We start from the raw sequence: 18,170 nt of genomic DNA on the forward strand, positions 1-18,170 counted from the left end.
TAAAAGTAAAGAATACTTACAGAAAGAACTAACTTACTATATAACTAGAATACTGTGTTTTTCTGTTTATATGCAGCACTCTATTCTAAATTTTTTTAGGGGGTAAAATAGTACTTTTACTTTTTAACAAGTGAGACTTTCTTCAAAAATAATTATTTACATAGTACCCTAAGCTATAAAACATGAGTAAGCTGCTCAAGCAGTTTAAATTTTCACTATGGCAGGAAATATATATGTAATTTGCACATCATCAGATTCCTTCATTTTTTCTAATCACGTTTTGAAAATTACTTTTCTAGAGGAATTTCCTTTATTAAGAAAGCAGTGTTGAGCAAAAACATCAAGCTTACCACTGGGACACTATTTCTAAAACATAAAAAACTAATAGCCTTGAAATGTGTAATACTGACATGTAAAAACAGAGACAATGAAGATGGGAGTATAAATAGAAAGATTCTGCCCATGTTCTCCTGTAAAATATTTTCCTAACAGTTTTTAGGCATATTCTAAATAGGCTAACTATATAATTTATTATCTAAACTGGAACACTTTTGAAGTGAAAGAGGACACTATTAGTAATTACAAAATGAATACTGGCCTGGTGAACTGGGGCATATGGTCACCCTAATTATCAATCAACGCTATGCAGGCAACTCCCAGAGCATGCAACAATATGTGGATTCTAATTACCAGTCTGATTAACCATCTAGTTTTGAGGAACACAACTTCAGAGATGCAGGCACAATTCAGAGACACTCGAAGACCCACAGGAATCACTAGAGAGTCAGTAAGGTGGGAGACCCGTATAAGCTTAAGGGTCTGGAGAAGGGGAATTCAATAAAGGGATAAATAAGTAAAATACTCTAAAAACTTCCCCATTTTCTCTGATGTAGAATTCATTTGGGATCCTACTGTCTTCACTTTTACTGTCTATCACCACCAAGCTTTCACCATAAAGTGTAAATAAAATTACACGTGATTTGTCAATTTAACTTGTATTAGATTTAAAACTCAAGACTATTAATCTTTGGGGGCAGGGACATTACCATTCATTTCCAAGCATCCAGTGCCTGGCTCTCAGTAAATGTTTACTGAATGAATTTCTTTGAACTTAGTATTCTGAGTATTAAAATTTATGATATTAGAACCTTAATTGAAGATAGTAGCTTTTAAAAATTCAACTCAACAAGCTAACCTGTTATTTTCTAGTGCAAAACCTATCAGGAAACTCTATGTTTGGATTTGCTTTAAAATAATCCTGCAGGGCCAGAGAGGGGGATAAAACATGAAACAAAATTGCCAGATGTTAATAATTATTGAAACTAACTGATGGGGGTGTGTGGAGGGATCTCCATCTCTGCGTATAACTGCAAATCTCCACATTAAAAGGGTTTTCTTGTTTTTCCTTTAAAAGCCCATCTGAAACCAACTCAACATCCTGGATTTATCAAAGACAAGCCATTTTCTTTTCTTTGAAAGGATCACTGTCAAAATTCTTATCACATTTATGTCTAAGGACAGTATACCTGTAGCATTAGGTGCAGATTAGTCACTTTCTGTGCAGACCAGCCTGAATTTTCATCTCCAACTTCAAACCAAGGTTTCATACGCTGAATATATGAGCCTTCTTTAAAAAAATTTTGATTGGAATTGTTGTTTTTTAACAGGTTTTGAAGCAAAATCAGACAATCTTCCACTACTATACCTGGGGAAAGAATGTAAAGTGGAATGTTAAGGTTTTGATAAAACCTGAAGGAAAATTCAATCCTCAAACATTTTCAAAAGAAAAATCTCAATGCTCAGCATCTCTTCAGTGTGCACGGCAGTGAGCCTGCTCCTTCTCAGGTCCCCCAGTGATCTCCTGACTTCTATTTTCAACTATCCACTCACCTCAGTAACTCACATATTTTCTTCAAATCCAGCTTACACATCATTTCTTCGGGAATGATTAGCGAGATCCAGTGAGTAGGTTAGGATCACCAGCTATATGCTCTCACAGTAGCCTGCTCCTTTTATTATTATGTAGTATCTGTCTTCACTAGATTATAACTCATGAAGACAGGAATTTGTGAATGTCCTACTTACCTCTCTGTATCCTCAGCAGATATAGAGACAAGATCCCACATGCCGCATGGTGCGGCCAAAATAAAAAAATAACAATAAAATAAACACCAATGGGAAAGATAAGCAGGAATTAGTCACATGAAGTGGGTGGGATGCAGAAAAGCATTCCAAGAAGAAAGTAAAATGGCTTTTAAAGAAAAGTCTACATTTCGGGACTTCCCTGGTGGTCCAGCGGTTAAGACTCTGCGCTCCCACCGCAGGGGGCGCAGGTTTGATGAGATCCTGCATACCACGTGGTGAGGCCAAAAAAAAAAAAAAAAGAGAGAGAGACAAGATATCGGATGTATACATGGTAGGTCACTACTAAACATTTGTTGAGTGAGTCAGTCATATATTATTTAATCGCTGAGAAGCACTTGACATTGTTGTCTTTATGCCTCTTCCTTGAAACTTCCTCTTCTTTTGGTTTCTTTTTTTTTTTTTTTTTTTAATTAATTAATTTATTTTTGACTGTGTTGGGTCTTCGTTTTCTGTGCGAGGGCTTTCTCTAGTTGCAGCAAGCGGGGGTCACTCTTCATCGCGGTCGCGGGCCTCTCACTATTGCGGCCTCTCTTGTTGCGGAGCACAGGCTCCAGACGTGCAGGCTCGGTAGTTGTGGCTCACGGGCCTAGTTGCTCTGCGGCATGTGGGATCTTCCCAGACCAGGGCTCGAACCCATGTCCCCTGCATTGGCAGGCAGATTCTCAACCACTGCGCCACCAGGGAAGCCCCTCTTCTTTTGGTTTCTAAAACACTAACGACTCCCTCCTGGTTTTCCTTACAGATATCTGGCCACTCCTCCGGCTTCCTAACCAATGAGCTGTTTCCTCTGCAAAGCATATGAAAAAAAGAGGCTGGATGCTCACAGCGAGTAGGTTCCTCTGTGTAGTACATGCACACTTTTGCTCCTACTAGTTAAGCTGCATGATTGTAAGAATTAATTGCTTTTAAAAAATGAACAGATTTTAGGGAATTCCCTGGCGGTCCTGTGGTTAGGGCCCTGCGTTTTCACTGCCGAGGGCCTGGGTTCAATCCCTGGTTGGGGAACTAAACTAAGATTCCCACAAGCCGTGCGGCAGGGTCAAAAACAAAACAAAACAACAACAACAACAAAAACTCCAAAAAAACAGACTTGATTTTTCAGAGCAGCTTCAGGTTTACGGAAAAACCAAGCAACAAATAAAGGGAATTCCCATATACTCCCTCCGTCTCAGTTTCCACTGCTATTACCACTTAGCATTAGTGTGGTACATTTGTTAGACGGATGAATGAATACTGATACATTATTAACTCACGGTCATAGTTTACATTAGGGTTCACTCTTTGTGTTGTAAATTCTATAGATTTCAACATATGTATAATTTCATGTACCCACAGTTACAGTATCATACAGAATAGTTTCACTGCTCTAAAAATCCTGTGTTCCACCTATTCATTCCTCTTTCTTCCTACCCCCGAATCCCTGGCAACCACTGGTCTTTTTACTGCCTCTATATGGTTTTGTCTTTTCTGAATGTCATATACTTGGAATCATAAAGTATGTAGCCTCTCCAGACTGTCTTATTTCACTTAGCAATATGCATTTAAGGTTCCTCCAGGACTTTTCATGGCTTGATAACTTTTTATTGCTGAATAATATTCCATTGTCTGAATGTACCACAGTCTGTTTATCCATTCACCTACAGGAGGACATCTTGGTTGCTTCCAAGTCTTGGCAATTATGAATAAAGCTGCTATAAATATTCATGTGCAGGACTTGTGTAGATATAAGTTTTCTACTCATTTGGGTAAATACCAAGGAGTGTGATTGCTGGACTGTATGTTAAGAGTATGTTAAGCTTGGTAAGAAACCACCAAACGGTCTTCCAAAATGGTTGTATCATTTTGCATTCCCATCAGCAATACATGAGATTCTAATCAGTGCAATGAGACAAAGAAAAGAAAAGTGGTATAAGAACTGAAAAGAAAGAAAAAAAGATTACACTTATTTGTAGAAAATATCGTATCTACACAGAAAGTCCAAGGAGAACTAATGGTTTAATAAGATGGTTGGATACAAGATCAATATACAAAAATCAAGTAGTAACCAATTTGAAAATGTAATAAAAAAAGATCCCGTTCACATGTAACAAAAAGTACAAGATGCCTAGGAATGAATCTAATAAAAAAAAATATACAACTCTTGTGCTCAAAATTATAAAACATTACTGAAAGACATAAAAGACCACCTGAATAGATTAAAAGATATACCTAGGTTCATGGATAGAAAAAGTCAATGACAATTCTCCTTAATCTTTAAACTCAATATATTTCTGGGACTTGCCTGGTGGCGCAGTGGTTAAGAATCCACCTGCAAATGCAGGGGACACGGGTTCGAGCCCTGGTCCGGGAAGATCCCACATGCCGCGGAGCAACTAAGCCCGTGTGCCACAACTACTGAGTCTGTGCTCTAGAGCCCACGAGCCACAATTACTGAGCCCACATGCTATAAGTACTGAAGCCTGCGCGCCTAAAACCTGTGCTACGCAACAAGAGAAGCCATTGCAATGAGAGGCCTGCACACTGCAACTAAGAGTAGCCCCTGCTCGCCACAACTAGAGAAAGCCTGTGCATAGCAACGAAGACCCAACGCAGCCAAAAATAAATAAATAATAACTTAAAAAAAAAACCCAAACAATTCAATATATTTCCAATCAAATTCCCAACTGGGATTTTCAGATAACTTGACTAGCAAACAAGTTTCATTCATATGAAGAATAAAAGGGAAAGACGCGTAAGACAATTCTGAAGAGGGCCAAGATAGGAAATTTTTCCTATATTCTAATAGATAGGAGATTATGATGAAGCTTTTGTAATTAAAAGAGTGTGGTTTTAGTGTAGAACTAGATAGACTAAAGGAACATAACAGAGAACTCAGAAACAGACCTTCACACGTATGGAAATTTGATCACAAATCTTATAACATCATTCAAATGCAAAATCCCTATTAATTAAATGTTAAAGGCACATTTTAAAAGGCTTCAGCATAAGAAAGTGACGGAAACTCTCTTTATGACCTTGAGGTAGAGATAGATTTCTTAAACAAAACATAGAAGCATAAACTATAAAAAAAACCCAACACGTTATTATGCTAAAATTTTAAACTTTAATACAAACACTATAAACAAACTAATAGAAGATAACTGAAACATATATAATCAACAAATGATTAGTATCCAGAATACATAAAGAACTCCCAGTTATCAACTGGAAAAGGAAAAACGATCTTATACAAAAACGGGCAAGTAGGTAATTCAGAGGGGTAAAAGATAAACAAAAATAGATGGTGACTACTCCCATGAAAATATGCTTAATCTCATTAATTTAAAAAAGGAAATAAAATCTCGATAAGATATTATCTCACATTCATCAAATTGGCAAGGAAGGACTGACAAGGATGTGAAGAAACAGGAACTTGAAAACACTGCTGATGGAGTATAGGTTGATAAAACCACTTAAGAGAGCAATTTGACAATATCTGGTAATGGTGAAAAAAGTACAACTCTATTTGTAGGTATATAGAGAAACTTAATACACAAGTAAATACATAAAGACCATTCACTGTAACAGTTTATATTAGCAAAAATATAAACAACCTAATTGTCAACTCAATCAGAAAATAATAGATCATAGTATATTCATAATACAGAATAATATATAGCACTTAAAATAAATGAACTAGAGTAACATATATCAACATGGATAAATCTCAGAAACACAAGGTTGAATAAAAAACAGCAAGTTGTGGGACTTCCCTGGCAGTCTAGTGGTAAAGACTTCGAGCTTCCACTGCAGGGGGTGCGGGTTCAATCCCTTGCTGGGGAACTAAGATCCCACGTGCCGTGTGGCGAAAAAAAAAAAATTTAATTAAAAAAAAACCAAAACAGTAAGTTGTGAGATTATATTCAGAAGGATACTTTATTTAAAAGAACTGGATGGTAGGCGCACAAGTGTTTATTATACTATTTTCTATTGTTTTCTGTATGTTTGAAATATTTCATATCTCAATAAAAAATTTAAGAAGAGAAAGATAGTTCCTTGTCAACCTCCAGTTCTGTTCACCTGGCTCTCCCCTGACTTTACCAAATTCCTGATATGAGTTTTCTCTGCTATTCTATTTTCCCTCTTCTAATTTACTCCTGTGACACTACAATCTGGATTCTGAGGCAACCACTAAACACAAATGCTGTCCCCAAGGTCACCAATGATGTCCATGTTCTAAGTCCTACAGGTACATTTCTGTCCTATCTTGATAACTCAGTGACTTCTTACAGTGCTACCAATTCCCCCAACCCTTCTAAGTGTGGTTCTCCTCTTGCCTCGCAGCCTGTTTCTTCTCAGTCTCTTTTACCAATACCTCTTCCTCTATGATCTCTTAACAATTTGTATTCCTTAGGGTTTGTCCTAGCACTTCCATTATCACTCTTCACTTACTCGAAGTGACTCATCTAATCTTTCTCGTTTATCTAATTTTGTTTTACCTATATTATAAAGACTCTCACATCTTTATCTCCAGCCTGGCCCTGCCTTCCACATTAGTAAGCCAACTGTCAACTATACTACACTACTTGATAACCCCAGTTCAGTGAATGCAAATAAACTCATTTTTCTCCTCTGACTCTAGTGCTAGGTTTTTTGATCAATTTCTCATTAAAAACAACAAAAATGCTGAATTAAAACAAAAAGCCTAGGAGCAATGAAGAACTGATAGTACAGCAGGCTAAAACTGACAAGAAAATGGATATCTATACAGCTAGTTAAGTATAAAAGTACCTTTTGGCTGGCAGTACATTTCTCAATCTTGATAAATCTAAACTTTTCATTTTGACAGTCTCATGGGACAGAGGGAAAACAAACCAAAGCCAAGGGTATACACAAGGTAGGGAAGGAATCTAACAGAAAACTTTTCACCTAATAAAATGGGACCTCAAAAGGATATATCCTAAGGGGAAAAAAAAAAAAAAAAAAAAAGGATATATCCTCAGGATGCAAAAAATAAAAAGTTAACTAGTCTTCATAGGTTTTGTAGCTTGGGTTTGCATTGCCTGAGTAGTCCAGGGAATATCAACCCTTCAATCTGGAATGACGTGATCCCAGACAAACTGCACCCCCAGGGCTTGGCAGAAACAAGCACATTTTCTCTGAAAGAAATTACTTTCATCCTAGGATTCAAATTCCTATAAGTAATTCTGCTAAGTACGACACAAAACATAGTCAAAGAAAACCACGTACACAGAAAATGTTGTACCATGCGCAAGAACCAGCAGAGCAAAGTACCAGACCCACAAAGACTTAAAATACTGCGATTATCAGACAGAGATCGTGAAGTAATTGTTTCTTATATTCAAAGAAATAAAAGATAAGTTGAAAATACATGCAGAGAAAACGAAGTTATAAAAAAATTACCTAGCAAATTTGCCAAAGAAACAAGCAGAACTTCTAGAAAAGAAAAATTCAAAACTCAATGGACACATTCAAAAGCTGATCAAATACAGGTGAAGAGAGAATTGTTTAAATAGAAAACAGGTCAGAAGAAATAATCCAGAAGAAAGCCTGAAAAGATAAAAAGACAGAAAATGCAGACAAGAAAGTAAGATGATAAAGTGAGAATCTAATCATATGACATAGAACTGAATCTGAGTTCAGAAAGATAGGAAAAAATGTGATTGAGCAGTATTTGAGGAGATATAGCTGAGATTTTCCAGAAATGATGTAAGATATCAATAGATTCTGGAAGTTTAACAAATATTAAGCAGTATAAATAAAAAGAAATCCATATTCAACACACCATAATGGAAGAAAGAAAGAATATAAAGCATCCATCCTCCCTCAGGGAAGCCTCTCTCAACATCTAACAAAACAACAAAGAAAATGTATGTCCTCATTTCTCCCTTCAGTTGCATTCCTGAAAAGTTAACAAGTCAGTGAGAACAAAAGGAATCTTTCCAAATCAATCTCTTCATACTATACCTCCATCACTGTTCCCCTCCTCGGTAATAATGTCCAGTAGTCTCTCAAAAGCATTTTCAAAAGCAACAATTTTCTGGATTGCTCCATTGCTTCTTGTTAGTGCCTGTAGTAGTAAGACGCCCTTATGGAGAAGAAAGATAATGTTTAGTGGAATACAACTTTTACAAGACATTTAAAAATTACTTTAAAAACCACTGAGTTTTAGAAGTGGCAGGAATTTCACAAGTCCAACTCCTTCACTTTATAGATAGGGCAAACAAGGACAGAAAAGGTGAGCAATTTACCTCCCTAAGCTATATAAATCTCAAAAGACAGATCCTTGACTGGAACCCATGTCTACCAATTCCTAATTCAGTTCTCTTTTCACCGTACAATATAAACATACAACAATTCTTGCATATTCATCAATTCATCAACCATTCATTACCTGGCTTTCACTGTGGTCTAAGAGAGTTGAACATGATTATATCTGTCTCAGTAATGCCTCTGTACATGTTTCACAATAGTAACAATAAAAAATTGTGAAATCAATAATATAAATCAATAAACATCACCACATTTTAGCAGGGAAAGTTCAGATATTCTTGTAATTATCTGGCCCGGAAATTCCCAAAACTTGACTCTAAGTTGATAGAAAAAAAGAAGAATGAGAATTCATGCCTCATGAACACCATGTCTAGTATGAGACAATTCTCAGTAGTCTTTGCTTCTGATTTTTAGTTTTCCCAGCTCCTTTTGAGCTAGATTTAGGTTATATATTTTGCAACCTCTTTATTATTCAAGAAATATTCACTGTTAACCATTTCTGCTTATTTCACTATCAAACAACAAGTATTTTATGAGCCCACAGGAGCCCAACAATACCATAATGGTCAAAGAGACAGAAAATACTTAATGAAAAAAAACAGATATTTCTTAGAGGAAGAGGAAGAGCAACTAAGTAGTTCAAAAGTTCCAAAGAGTCAAATAAGCTGTTGGCTGCCAGTACTGGGCAAATAAGTACTCATGTAAGACAAAAAATGCCCACAGCCTTACTGGGCTTTTCCTACTCATTTCCCTTACTGTCCAGTCTCAACATTAAGATGAGAGAGAAAGCAAAAGTGGTTATTTTTACATGTCATATTCTCCTACTTAATGTTAACTTAAGTTTAACTGCTAACACAGGGAGGAATAAATACAGTGGAAAGAACACTAAGGTTATGAGTTCGATACAGTGGGTTTTTTAAAGGTCTACTTACTAGCTGTGCAACTTGAAGCAAATTACATAAACTCTGTATGTAACTTATGTAATGTAAGACTTAGTATAGCCATGTGTAAAACAAGGATGGTATCTTTGTCATAGGGTTTTTACGAGGACTAAAGGAAATAAAATAACTCCTATAGAACCTAAGTTCTCAATACATATCAGTTTCTTTTACCTGACTATTAAGAGACATATTCCTCTAATCAAACACATCCACTAAAATGTTACTAGAAATGAAAGTATACTCATTGGGCATTGAAAGTAAGTGGGCACCAATTCCTTACTTTAAAAACTGGTAGGGCTTCCCTGGTGGCACAGTGGTTAAGAATCTGCCTGCCAATGCAGGGGACATGGGTTCGAGCCCTGGTCTGGGAAGATCCCACATGCCGCGGAGCAACTAAGCCCGCGTGTCACAACTACTGAGCCTGCGCTCTTGAGCCCGTGAGCCACAACTACTGAAGCCCATGTGCCACAACTACTGAAGCCTACGTGCCTAGAGCCTGTGCTCTGCAACAAGAGAAGCCACTGCAATGAGAAGCCCTCGCACCGCAACGAAGAGTAGCCCCCGCTTGCTGCAACTAAAGAAAGCCCGCGCGCAGCAACAGAAGACCCAATGCAGCCAATAAATAAATAAATAAATTAATTAATTAATTAATTAAAAAAATAAAAAAGAATAGCTCAACCCCTAGGGTTGCTTTAAAAAATAAAATAAAATAAAATAAAAACCAGTAATTAAAGGGATTTAGCTATTTATCCTCCCTTTCATCTATGAATTATAATTCAGGGTAATAAAATATACTGGTTGATGAAGTAAAGTTCTTCTTTGAGGAAGATTACAGCTGAATAAATGTGAAAGAATGACAGAATTATAGAAATCATCATTTTGAAACTCTTGACAAAATAACTGATTCAGGCAATGATCATTAATGAATGATCAGATGTAATGGATGAAGGGATCCATGGAGGGATCTGGCTGTCACCACCTGAATCAAACCCACTGATCACTACAAGTGAGACAGCCAGATATGCCATTTCCTGATGTGTTGCAAAATTAAGTACACTGCATCATCTAGGAAATATCAAAGCAAAGAGGTGAACCAGAACCTAATCAAGTCCTTTAGAAAGTTAACAGACATTAACAATCAAATGTAATGAGAGAGCCTTGTCTGGAAACTGATTTGAAGAAACCAACTGTAAAAGACATTTATGAGACAACTGGGAAACTTGAGTACAGAATAGTTATCTTATTTAATGAGAGCTAAGAGAAAGTTGTTATCTCATTAAATGTGATGGCATTGTAGTTGTATAAGGAAATACACACACACACGTATACTGAAGTATGTAATAGTGAAATTATACAGATTGTTTGATTCCTTTTAAAAACTCTAGTCAAAAATAAAGGATAGTGGTGAGGGGAGGGGTGGATGAAGCAAGTATAATAAAATCTTGAAAATTAATGGGTTTAGGGGACGGGTTTGTCTGTATTCTCTATTTTCGTGTGTGTTTACATTTCTCATAATAAAAAACTAAAAATTAAAGAATGGGATTACTGTCTATCATTTAGAAGTGAGCTGGTAGTTACTTCCTAGAGTTTTCTCAACCTTTCTTGCTAATTTTTAAGCCCTAAGTAACATAAATAAATATGATAGTTTCACTGTATCTATGATAAATGACCAACTAATTCTCTAAATCCAGATCAAAATAAATGTTTCAAATATAAAACAAACTGAGGCTAAAAATCTTTACCAACAGGCTCCCAGGGAGGTTAGTCAATGGTAATAACTGTCATTGAATGCAATGAGAAATATTAAAAAGAAGGAAATGAAAAGAGAATTTTAAAAGAAGGATAAAGAAAGAAAAAGATACAAAGGAGGGGGGGAAAGCAGTGTATTATTCTGGGCAGTAACAGAGTGCCACCAGTAACTGCCACAGGTGCCAGTTAGTTTCCTCTGGTTGCTGGAGTCAACTGTGGTGTATTACGCTGTGTTTTACTGCATAATGTTCGATAGTAAGTCTCCACAAAGAATTTAAATGAATCTGTGAAGCCAAAGGAAAGATGGCTGTAAAACTCCAAAACCTAAACATTACAGCAAAAATATAACTTAATCTCTAATCGTAAAAGTAATGAAAGCCAACATAGTGAATCATTTTATCTGTCTCAAATAAAAACTGAGGAAAAAAGGTTAGGAAAAGAAAAAAAAGAGTAGAGAGTTAAAGGAAAGAGAAGAGCAGAACACCAAATTCAGGTTTAAGATACATACTAATATTTTAGTCAAGAAAAGACACTCGAAATTCCTAATAGATAGGTACACAATTCTTAAAAGAATATTAAAGAATAAAAACTGTCCTTCTCATGAGTTATACTACTATATCATTTCACCACTTATATTACTGCATTGACATATGTACTACAAGATTTTAAATGCAAAGCTAAAAAAAAACTGTCTATGCGGATTAGAAGTCAAGAGCATTTCAGTTTTGTCTCTGCTTTGTCACGAAACAGTTGTGAGACTAAAAGCAATCCAAATGGTATTTATTAGCACTTAAGATGAGAAAGGTACAGGGCCAGGTACCACAAACACAAAGATGAATGAGACATCACTAACAAAGAACAAATCACTTGGTTTCTGTGAGTCTTGGGCTTCTCAGTGTAAATATGGAGACTGAATTAGCTTGATAAGATCCCTTAGCTCTAAATTTTAATTTTAAAGATTTTTCCAATTGCTATCTAATGTATTATGGTTTTGATCAAGTTGTAGATAACAACAGAAAAGAATGTTCAAGCAACAAAACAATATTGAATCAATGTAAAATACTCGAATGTATATGCAAATATTAAAGTAAATCAGAATGAAAAATTAACTCCAGAGCAAATCATCCTCTATAGTTAAATAGAGATTACAAGGAAAATCCTTTGAAATATGTATTCAATCAATTAAGGGTGATGATTCCAAATGTTACACTTTGTTAAGTTTATGCAGTTCAGTGTCTAGGGATGTTTCCTCTGCTCTTTCTGGAGGTAGAATTTGGTGTCAGTACAACCTTTCAGAAAAGAATGGAAGAAATCCTAAACTTGTGGAAGGCATAAATTTGAATAGCAAAGTCATTTGTCTAAGCCAAAATACTGAATAGGTCTGAATAGGTTGGAAACAAAGAAATAATGTGGCCTTGTATATAACTTCAAAAGGTCTAAACCATTACCCCAACTTTCCAAATCTAACTTCTATGACTCTGAATAAGGGTCAACAAAGGTTTCATTTGCAAAAAGAGAAAAAAAGCTGCATATTCTTAGACTTTTCTTCAAACTTGACTTACATCATTACGTATAACTTCCCTGGAATCTGCTAACAAGTCCATCAACCTTGAAACACCTAGAAACATATAACCATGTGAAAAACACTGGCAGATCAAAAACACAAATAGTGATTCAAATTATAAACAATTTATTAACACATCATTTCAGTCCCCCCCTTTAAGAATGATCCTCAATTTTATTTTTTTGTTTGTTTTCGTTTTTTATGATCCTCACTTTTAAATCAAAATAATATAAGGAAGATGAGTCACTTACCCATAGGACTGACTAAAATAATTTGCTGCACTTGAGGCCCTAGTTGTTTTAAAAGAGAAGTAAGAAGCCTCACACCAGGCCAGCGGACGTGGAAATCAAACTCCTACAATATAGGAATTTAAAATATTTAACATTTGTAATTCACATTTTCAAGCAAAACTTTTCAACTAATAGAATGGTACCAAAAACTATAAACAAAGAGTTTGGCAAACTTTAAAAAATTAATTTAAGAAGTAAAAAGCAATAAAAAGAAAAGAGTTAATATAAATTGATCAAACTGATTAAACTGTTATTGACTAGATTTAACGGTACTTTGTAAAAATGGAAATAAGCAGACAGTATTCTAAGAGACTACATAGTTCTTAAAACACACATGTGAATCTCTTGTAATGATACAACAAATTTCACTATCTTGAAAAGGTATACAGGGGCTTCCCTGGTGGTGCAGTGGTTAAGAATCCACCTGCCAATGTAGGGGACACAGGTTCGAGCCCTGGTCCAGGAAGATCCCACATGCCGCGGAACAACTAAGCCCGTGCGCCACAACTACTGAGCCTGCGCTCTAGAGCCCATGAGCCACAACTACGGAAGCCTGCGTGCCTAGAGCCCGGGCTCTGCAACAAGAAGCCTGTGCACTGCAACAAAGAGTAGCCCCTGCTCACCGCAACTAGGCTTCCGCGTGCAGCAACGAAGACCCAATGCAGCCAAAAATAAATAAATAAATAAATAAATAAATAAATAATTTTTTTTTAAAAAAAAAGGTATCTATATGTTGCTTCTTCAATAACACCCAGAAGGGCAACAAAAGAAGCTTATTAAGATGACAAAAATAGCAAGGTTCTTTACTTACCTCTAATAAAGATAACAGAAGAGTGACATTTTCTTGCTGCTTAATGAAAATTTCTGTAAACTGGCTTCCCAAATCCTCACTCTGTCTTGTGGAGTTTTCTTCTGTAATATTCAAAGATAAAGTATTTGAATATGATGCTTTGTTATTTTAAAGTATCCTTTTTGTTGAAAAAGCTAAGCAGAAATGATAATTTTCTTGGAACAGTGTGCCTGGAAGTGATATCACAATTATGCTAGAAAGACATATCCTTAAAATAAATTTCAAGGTCATTTAAATAAATTTTTATTCTTTAAATGTTTGAATATGATATTCAAAGAAAATATATTTAGATTTTCACATTTTCTCAAGGTCATTTTTAGGTTAAACTTCTAATTAGAGTACAAGGGAACTTATTGGGGTGATGGAAATATTCTATCTCAAATGTGATAGTGGTTATGCTACTGTATACATTTGCCCAACACACAGGACTATACAACTGCAAAGAAGAAATTTTAATGTATGTAAATTATACCTCAAAAGCTCCTCCCCCCCCAAACATTAGTGAACATATAGTCCTTGCTGACTCTGTTACTATGTCAAATAATTTAATTTTAAAATTAAACCAATCATCTACAGATTTTTCAGTATCTCTTTCAAGCAAATCAACATATATATCTCATAGTTATTGGGCAATAAAACCAGAATTTGCATTTAATTTTTCACTTATTCTTTAAAAGATTTTATATTCGTCCTTAACACTTAAAAGTCTTTAAGGTATTTGTTGTTTCAATGTACTTTGTCAAAAAAATGTAAAGGATCACTAAAAACTGAAGCAACAATTGCCAAAGCAAATTATCATTTAAAATCTGCCTACTCTATAAATGCAATTTAGAGATGGCAAATACACTACTCCCCATCCCCTTACCCATTCCAGACACAGCTAAGCCTTTTCCACATATTGCTCCAGGAAGTGACTATAAACCAAAGGAGTTGGCAGTTAAGATCAAACATATTTATTATCTCTCAAATAGTTCTTTTTTAAACGTGAGATTTTAATATTAATATACTTTAGAAATGGAAAAAACCCAGATGACAAGAAAAGCAAGACAATCCAACAGTGACAGTGATAATGTCATCTAATTATTTGTAGAGAAAAGAGAAAAAAGAAGAGACCAGAAGTAGAAAAGAAATATTTTAATATTCTGGGTTTTTAATAAAACATAATTTCTAGCATATTGATTAATATGCTAGGTTTATCCTTCAGAAACCCTAAGAAATATTTCTTTTATCACCTCTTGTATCAGTAAAAGAATCCACTGTTTCTGAACCTTAAAACTACATTACTTAAACAAAAAATACTTTACTTTTAAAAGGACTAGTCTGGCTGTGCTAAGAAGATGTCAGGGAAAGAGGGAAATAGTGAGAGCGATTAGGAGGCAATAATCAAGGTAAGTGGTGAAAGTGACTTAGACACTGGCCCTAATTCTTATGAAAATAGAAGGAACAAGATTTGTTGGCATATTCCTTACAGGGGTATGAGAAGGGGTGGGGGGAAGGAAAGGTGGTTCTAAGGTTTCAGCCTAAAGAACTGGAAGGATGGCACTGCCACTTACTGAGATTGGAAACCCTGGAAGAAGCAAGTTGAGAGTAGAGAGAAAATCATAAGTTTAGTTTTGGGTGTGTTAAGTTTGAGACACATAAAAATGTGAGTGGAGATATCAATCAAGTAAGCAGTTGGATAAACACAAGCATAGCTGTCAGTGGATAAGTTTGGGTTGGACATATACATTAGAATGATAAACATAAAAATGATATTTAAAGTCACAAGACTGGATGATACAGGGCATCTACAAAAAACTTATAGCTAACATCAAACTTAATGGTAAAAGATTGAATGCTTTCCACTTAAGATAAGGAAAGAGGCAAGAATATATACTTTCACCAATTCTAATCAACATTGTACTGGAGATCTTAGTGCCACAGGGTAGGAAAAAGAATAAAAGGCATACAGACTGGAACAGAAGAAGTAAAACTGTATTTACAGATGACATGTTTGTCTATGTAGAAAATCCTATGGAATCTACAAAAAACTTACTAGAGAGTGAATTTAGCAAAGTTAAGTGGAATAAAAGGTCAATATACAAAATTAATTGCATTTCTATATACTGGTGATGAACAATTAGAAATTCAAATTTTAAAAACAGCACCAATTAAAACAGAATCAAAAAGTATTAAAGACTTAGGGATAAATCTGATAAAAGATGTATAAGACCTATTTACTTTGATAACTCCAAAATGGTGTTGAGAGAAATTAAAGAAGACTTAAATAATATATATACTGTGTTCTTGTATTAGAAGGCACAGTATTGTGAAAATGTCAGTTTGCCCCAAATCAATCTGTAGGTTTAACAGATTACTTGATATCTCCAATTGGATTTCTTTTCCCCACACACAGCTTTATTGAATTATAATTGAAATATAATAAATGTACAGATGTACAATTTCATGAGTTTAAAGAAATCCCAATCAAAATCTCAGTAAGTTTTTTCTGTAGAAATTGACAAATTGATTCTAAAATTGATATGGGAGTGTAAAGGACCAAAAAGAGCCAAAATAATTTTGAAAAAGAACAAAGTTGGAGGACTTACACTACATAATTTCAAGATATATTATAAAGGTAGGGTAACCAACACATGTCATGTAGGCAAAACGATAGACATAGAGACCAACAGAATAGGAAGTCCAGAAATAGACCCATTGGCTCACAGACCTAATCATGAGAGTTAAAACTATAAAACTTTTAAAAGAAAACACAGGAGAAAATCTTAGTGATTTTAGGTTTGGCAAAGGTTTCATAAATAGGAAACAAAAGGCCCAAATTATACAAGAAAAAAATTGATAAACTGGAGTTAATCAAAATTAAAAATTTTGTTCTTCAAAAGACAATGTTAGGAAAATAAAAAGGCAAGTCACAGACTGGGAGAAAGTATTTGTGAAATATATATCACAAGGATTTTTATCTAGAATATATACAGAACCCTTACAATTCAAGTATAAGAAGACAATCCAGTAAAAAATGAACAAAAGATCTGAATAAACACTTCACCAAAGAATAGAAAGGTATATGGATGGTAAATAATCACATCAAAAATTGTTCAATATAATCATTCATTATGAAAATACAAATTAAAACTACCGTGAGATACTATTTCACACCTACTAGAACAGCTAAAATTTAAAAAGACAGACCGTATCAAGTACTGGAGAGGATGTGGAGGAACTAGAATTCTCATACACCACCAGTGGGAATGTAAAATGGTACACCTACTTTGAAAAACAGTTTGGCAGTTTCTTATAAATATACACCTACTATCAGTTAGCCATTCTATTCCTAGGTATTTACTCAAGAGAAATGAAAATACATGCCCACAAAAAGGCTTGTACATAGTACGAAGCTTCAAATGTAACAGCTAAAAACTTGGAAACAACCCAAATGCCCACCAACAGAGGAATGGATTATCAAATTGTTATATACTCACACAACAAAATATCAATACTACTCAGCAATAAAAAGGACTAACCTATTGAAATACACCATGAATGAAACTCAGAATAATTATGCTGGGTGAAAGAAGCCAGACCAAAAAAACCAAAAAGAGAGTATATACTGTATGATCTCATTTACATAAAACTCTAGAAAAATGCAAAGTAATCTACAGTAATCACAGATCTATGATTGAATGGGGCTAGAAGGAGGAGGAATGGATTACAAACAAGCACAAGGAAACTTGGATATGTTCATTATTTTGGTGGTGGTGGTGATGGTTTCATGGGTTTATACATGTCAAAACTCATGAAATTGTACATCTGTACATTTATTATATTTCAATTATAATTCAATAAAGCTGTGTGTGGGGAAAAGAAATCCAATTGGAGATATCAAGTAAGTATTTGAATATACAATTATGGACATCAGTGGAGAGGTCTGGGTTGGACACATATATTTGAGAGGCACGCATACAGACTATATTTGAAGTCACAAGCCTAGATGAGATCACCAAAGGAAAGGACAGAGAAGGAAAGTAATCCGTGCCCTGGGATGTTCCAATGTTAAGAGGCTGGGGAGACGAAAGAAAACAGCAAAGGAGACAAAGAAAGAGTAGCGCCGTGAGACAGAAAGAAAATCAGGGGACAGTGGAGACTGAGAAATGAGTGGAAAAGTGTTTCAAAGAGAAAGGAACAATTAACTGTCAAGTACTACCTCTGAACTTAACATGAAAGAGACATGAGAAATTGCTAAAAGAGAAAAGAGAAATTGCTAACACAGGCAAAAGTAATTTGTTTATGAACAGAATGGCTAGGGTATGGAGTAGTCAAATACTTTCTTGAGAGGCAATACAGTAAAAAGGAAGAAGCTC

General features: G+C 35.1%; 1 protein-coding gene across 2 annotated transcripts in view; it reads right to left on the reverse strand.

Annotated features, from left to right (window-relative positions):
* USO1 (USO1 vesicle transport factor) overlaps window positions 1-18,170 on the reverse strand; it is a 90,218-nt gene that overhangs the window by 29,853 nt on the left and 42,195 nt on the right. For both annotated transcript variants that reach the window (XM_057546221.1, XM_007165556.3), the window contains exons 5-9: window positions 13,774-13,874; window positions 12,924-13,026; window positions 12,671-12,726; window positions 8,113-8,233; window positions 1,527-1,705 (exon numbers count right to left, since the gene is read on the reverse strand). In XM_057546221.1, the coding sequence (XP_057402204.1) occupies window positions 1,527-1,705; window positions 8,113-8,233; window positions 12,671-12,726; window positions 12,924-13,026; window positions 13,774-13,874 (560 nt within the window). The remainder of the gene's footprint in view (window positions 1-1,526; window positions 1,706-8,112; window positions 8,234-12,670; window positions 12,727-12,923; window positions 13,027-13,773; window positions 13,875-18,170) is intronic.

The sequence above is a fragment of the Balaenoptera acutorostrata genome, chromosome 5, assembly GCF_949987535.1.
Source record: "Balaenoptera acutorostrata chromosome 5, mBalAcu1.1, whole genome shotgun sequence".
Taxonomy (NCBI): Eukaryota; Metazoa; Chordata; class Mammalia; order Artiodactyla; family Balaenopteridae; genus Balaenoptera; species Balaenoptera acutorostrata.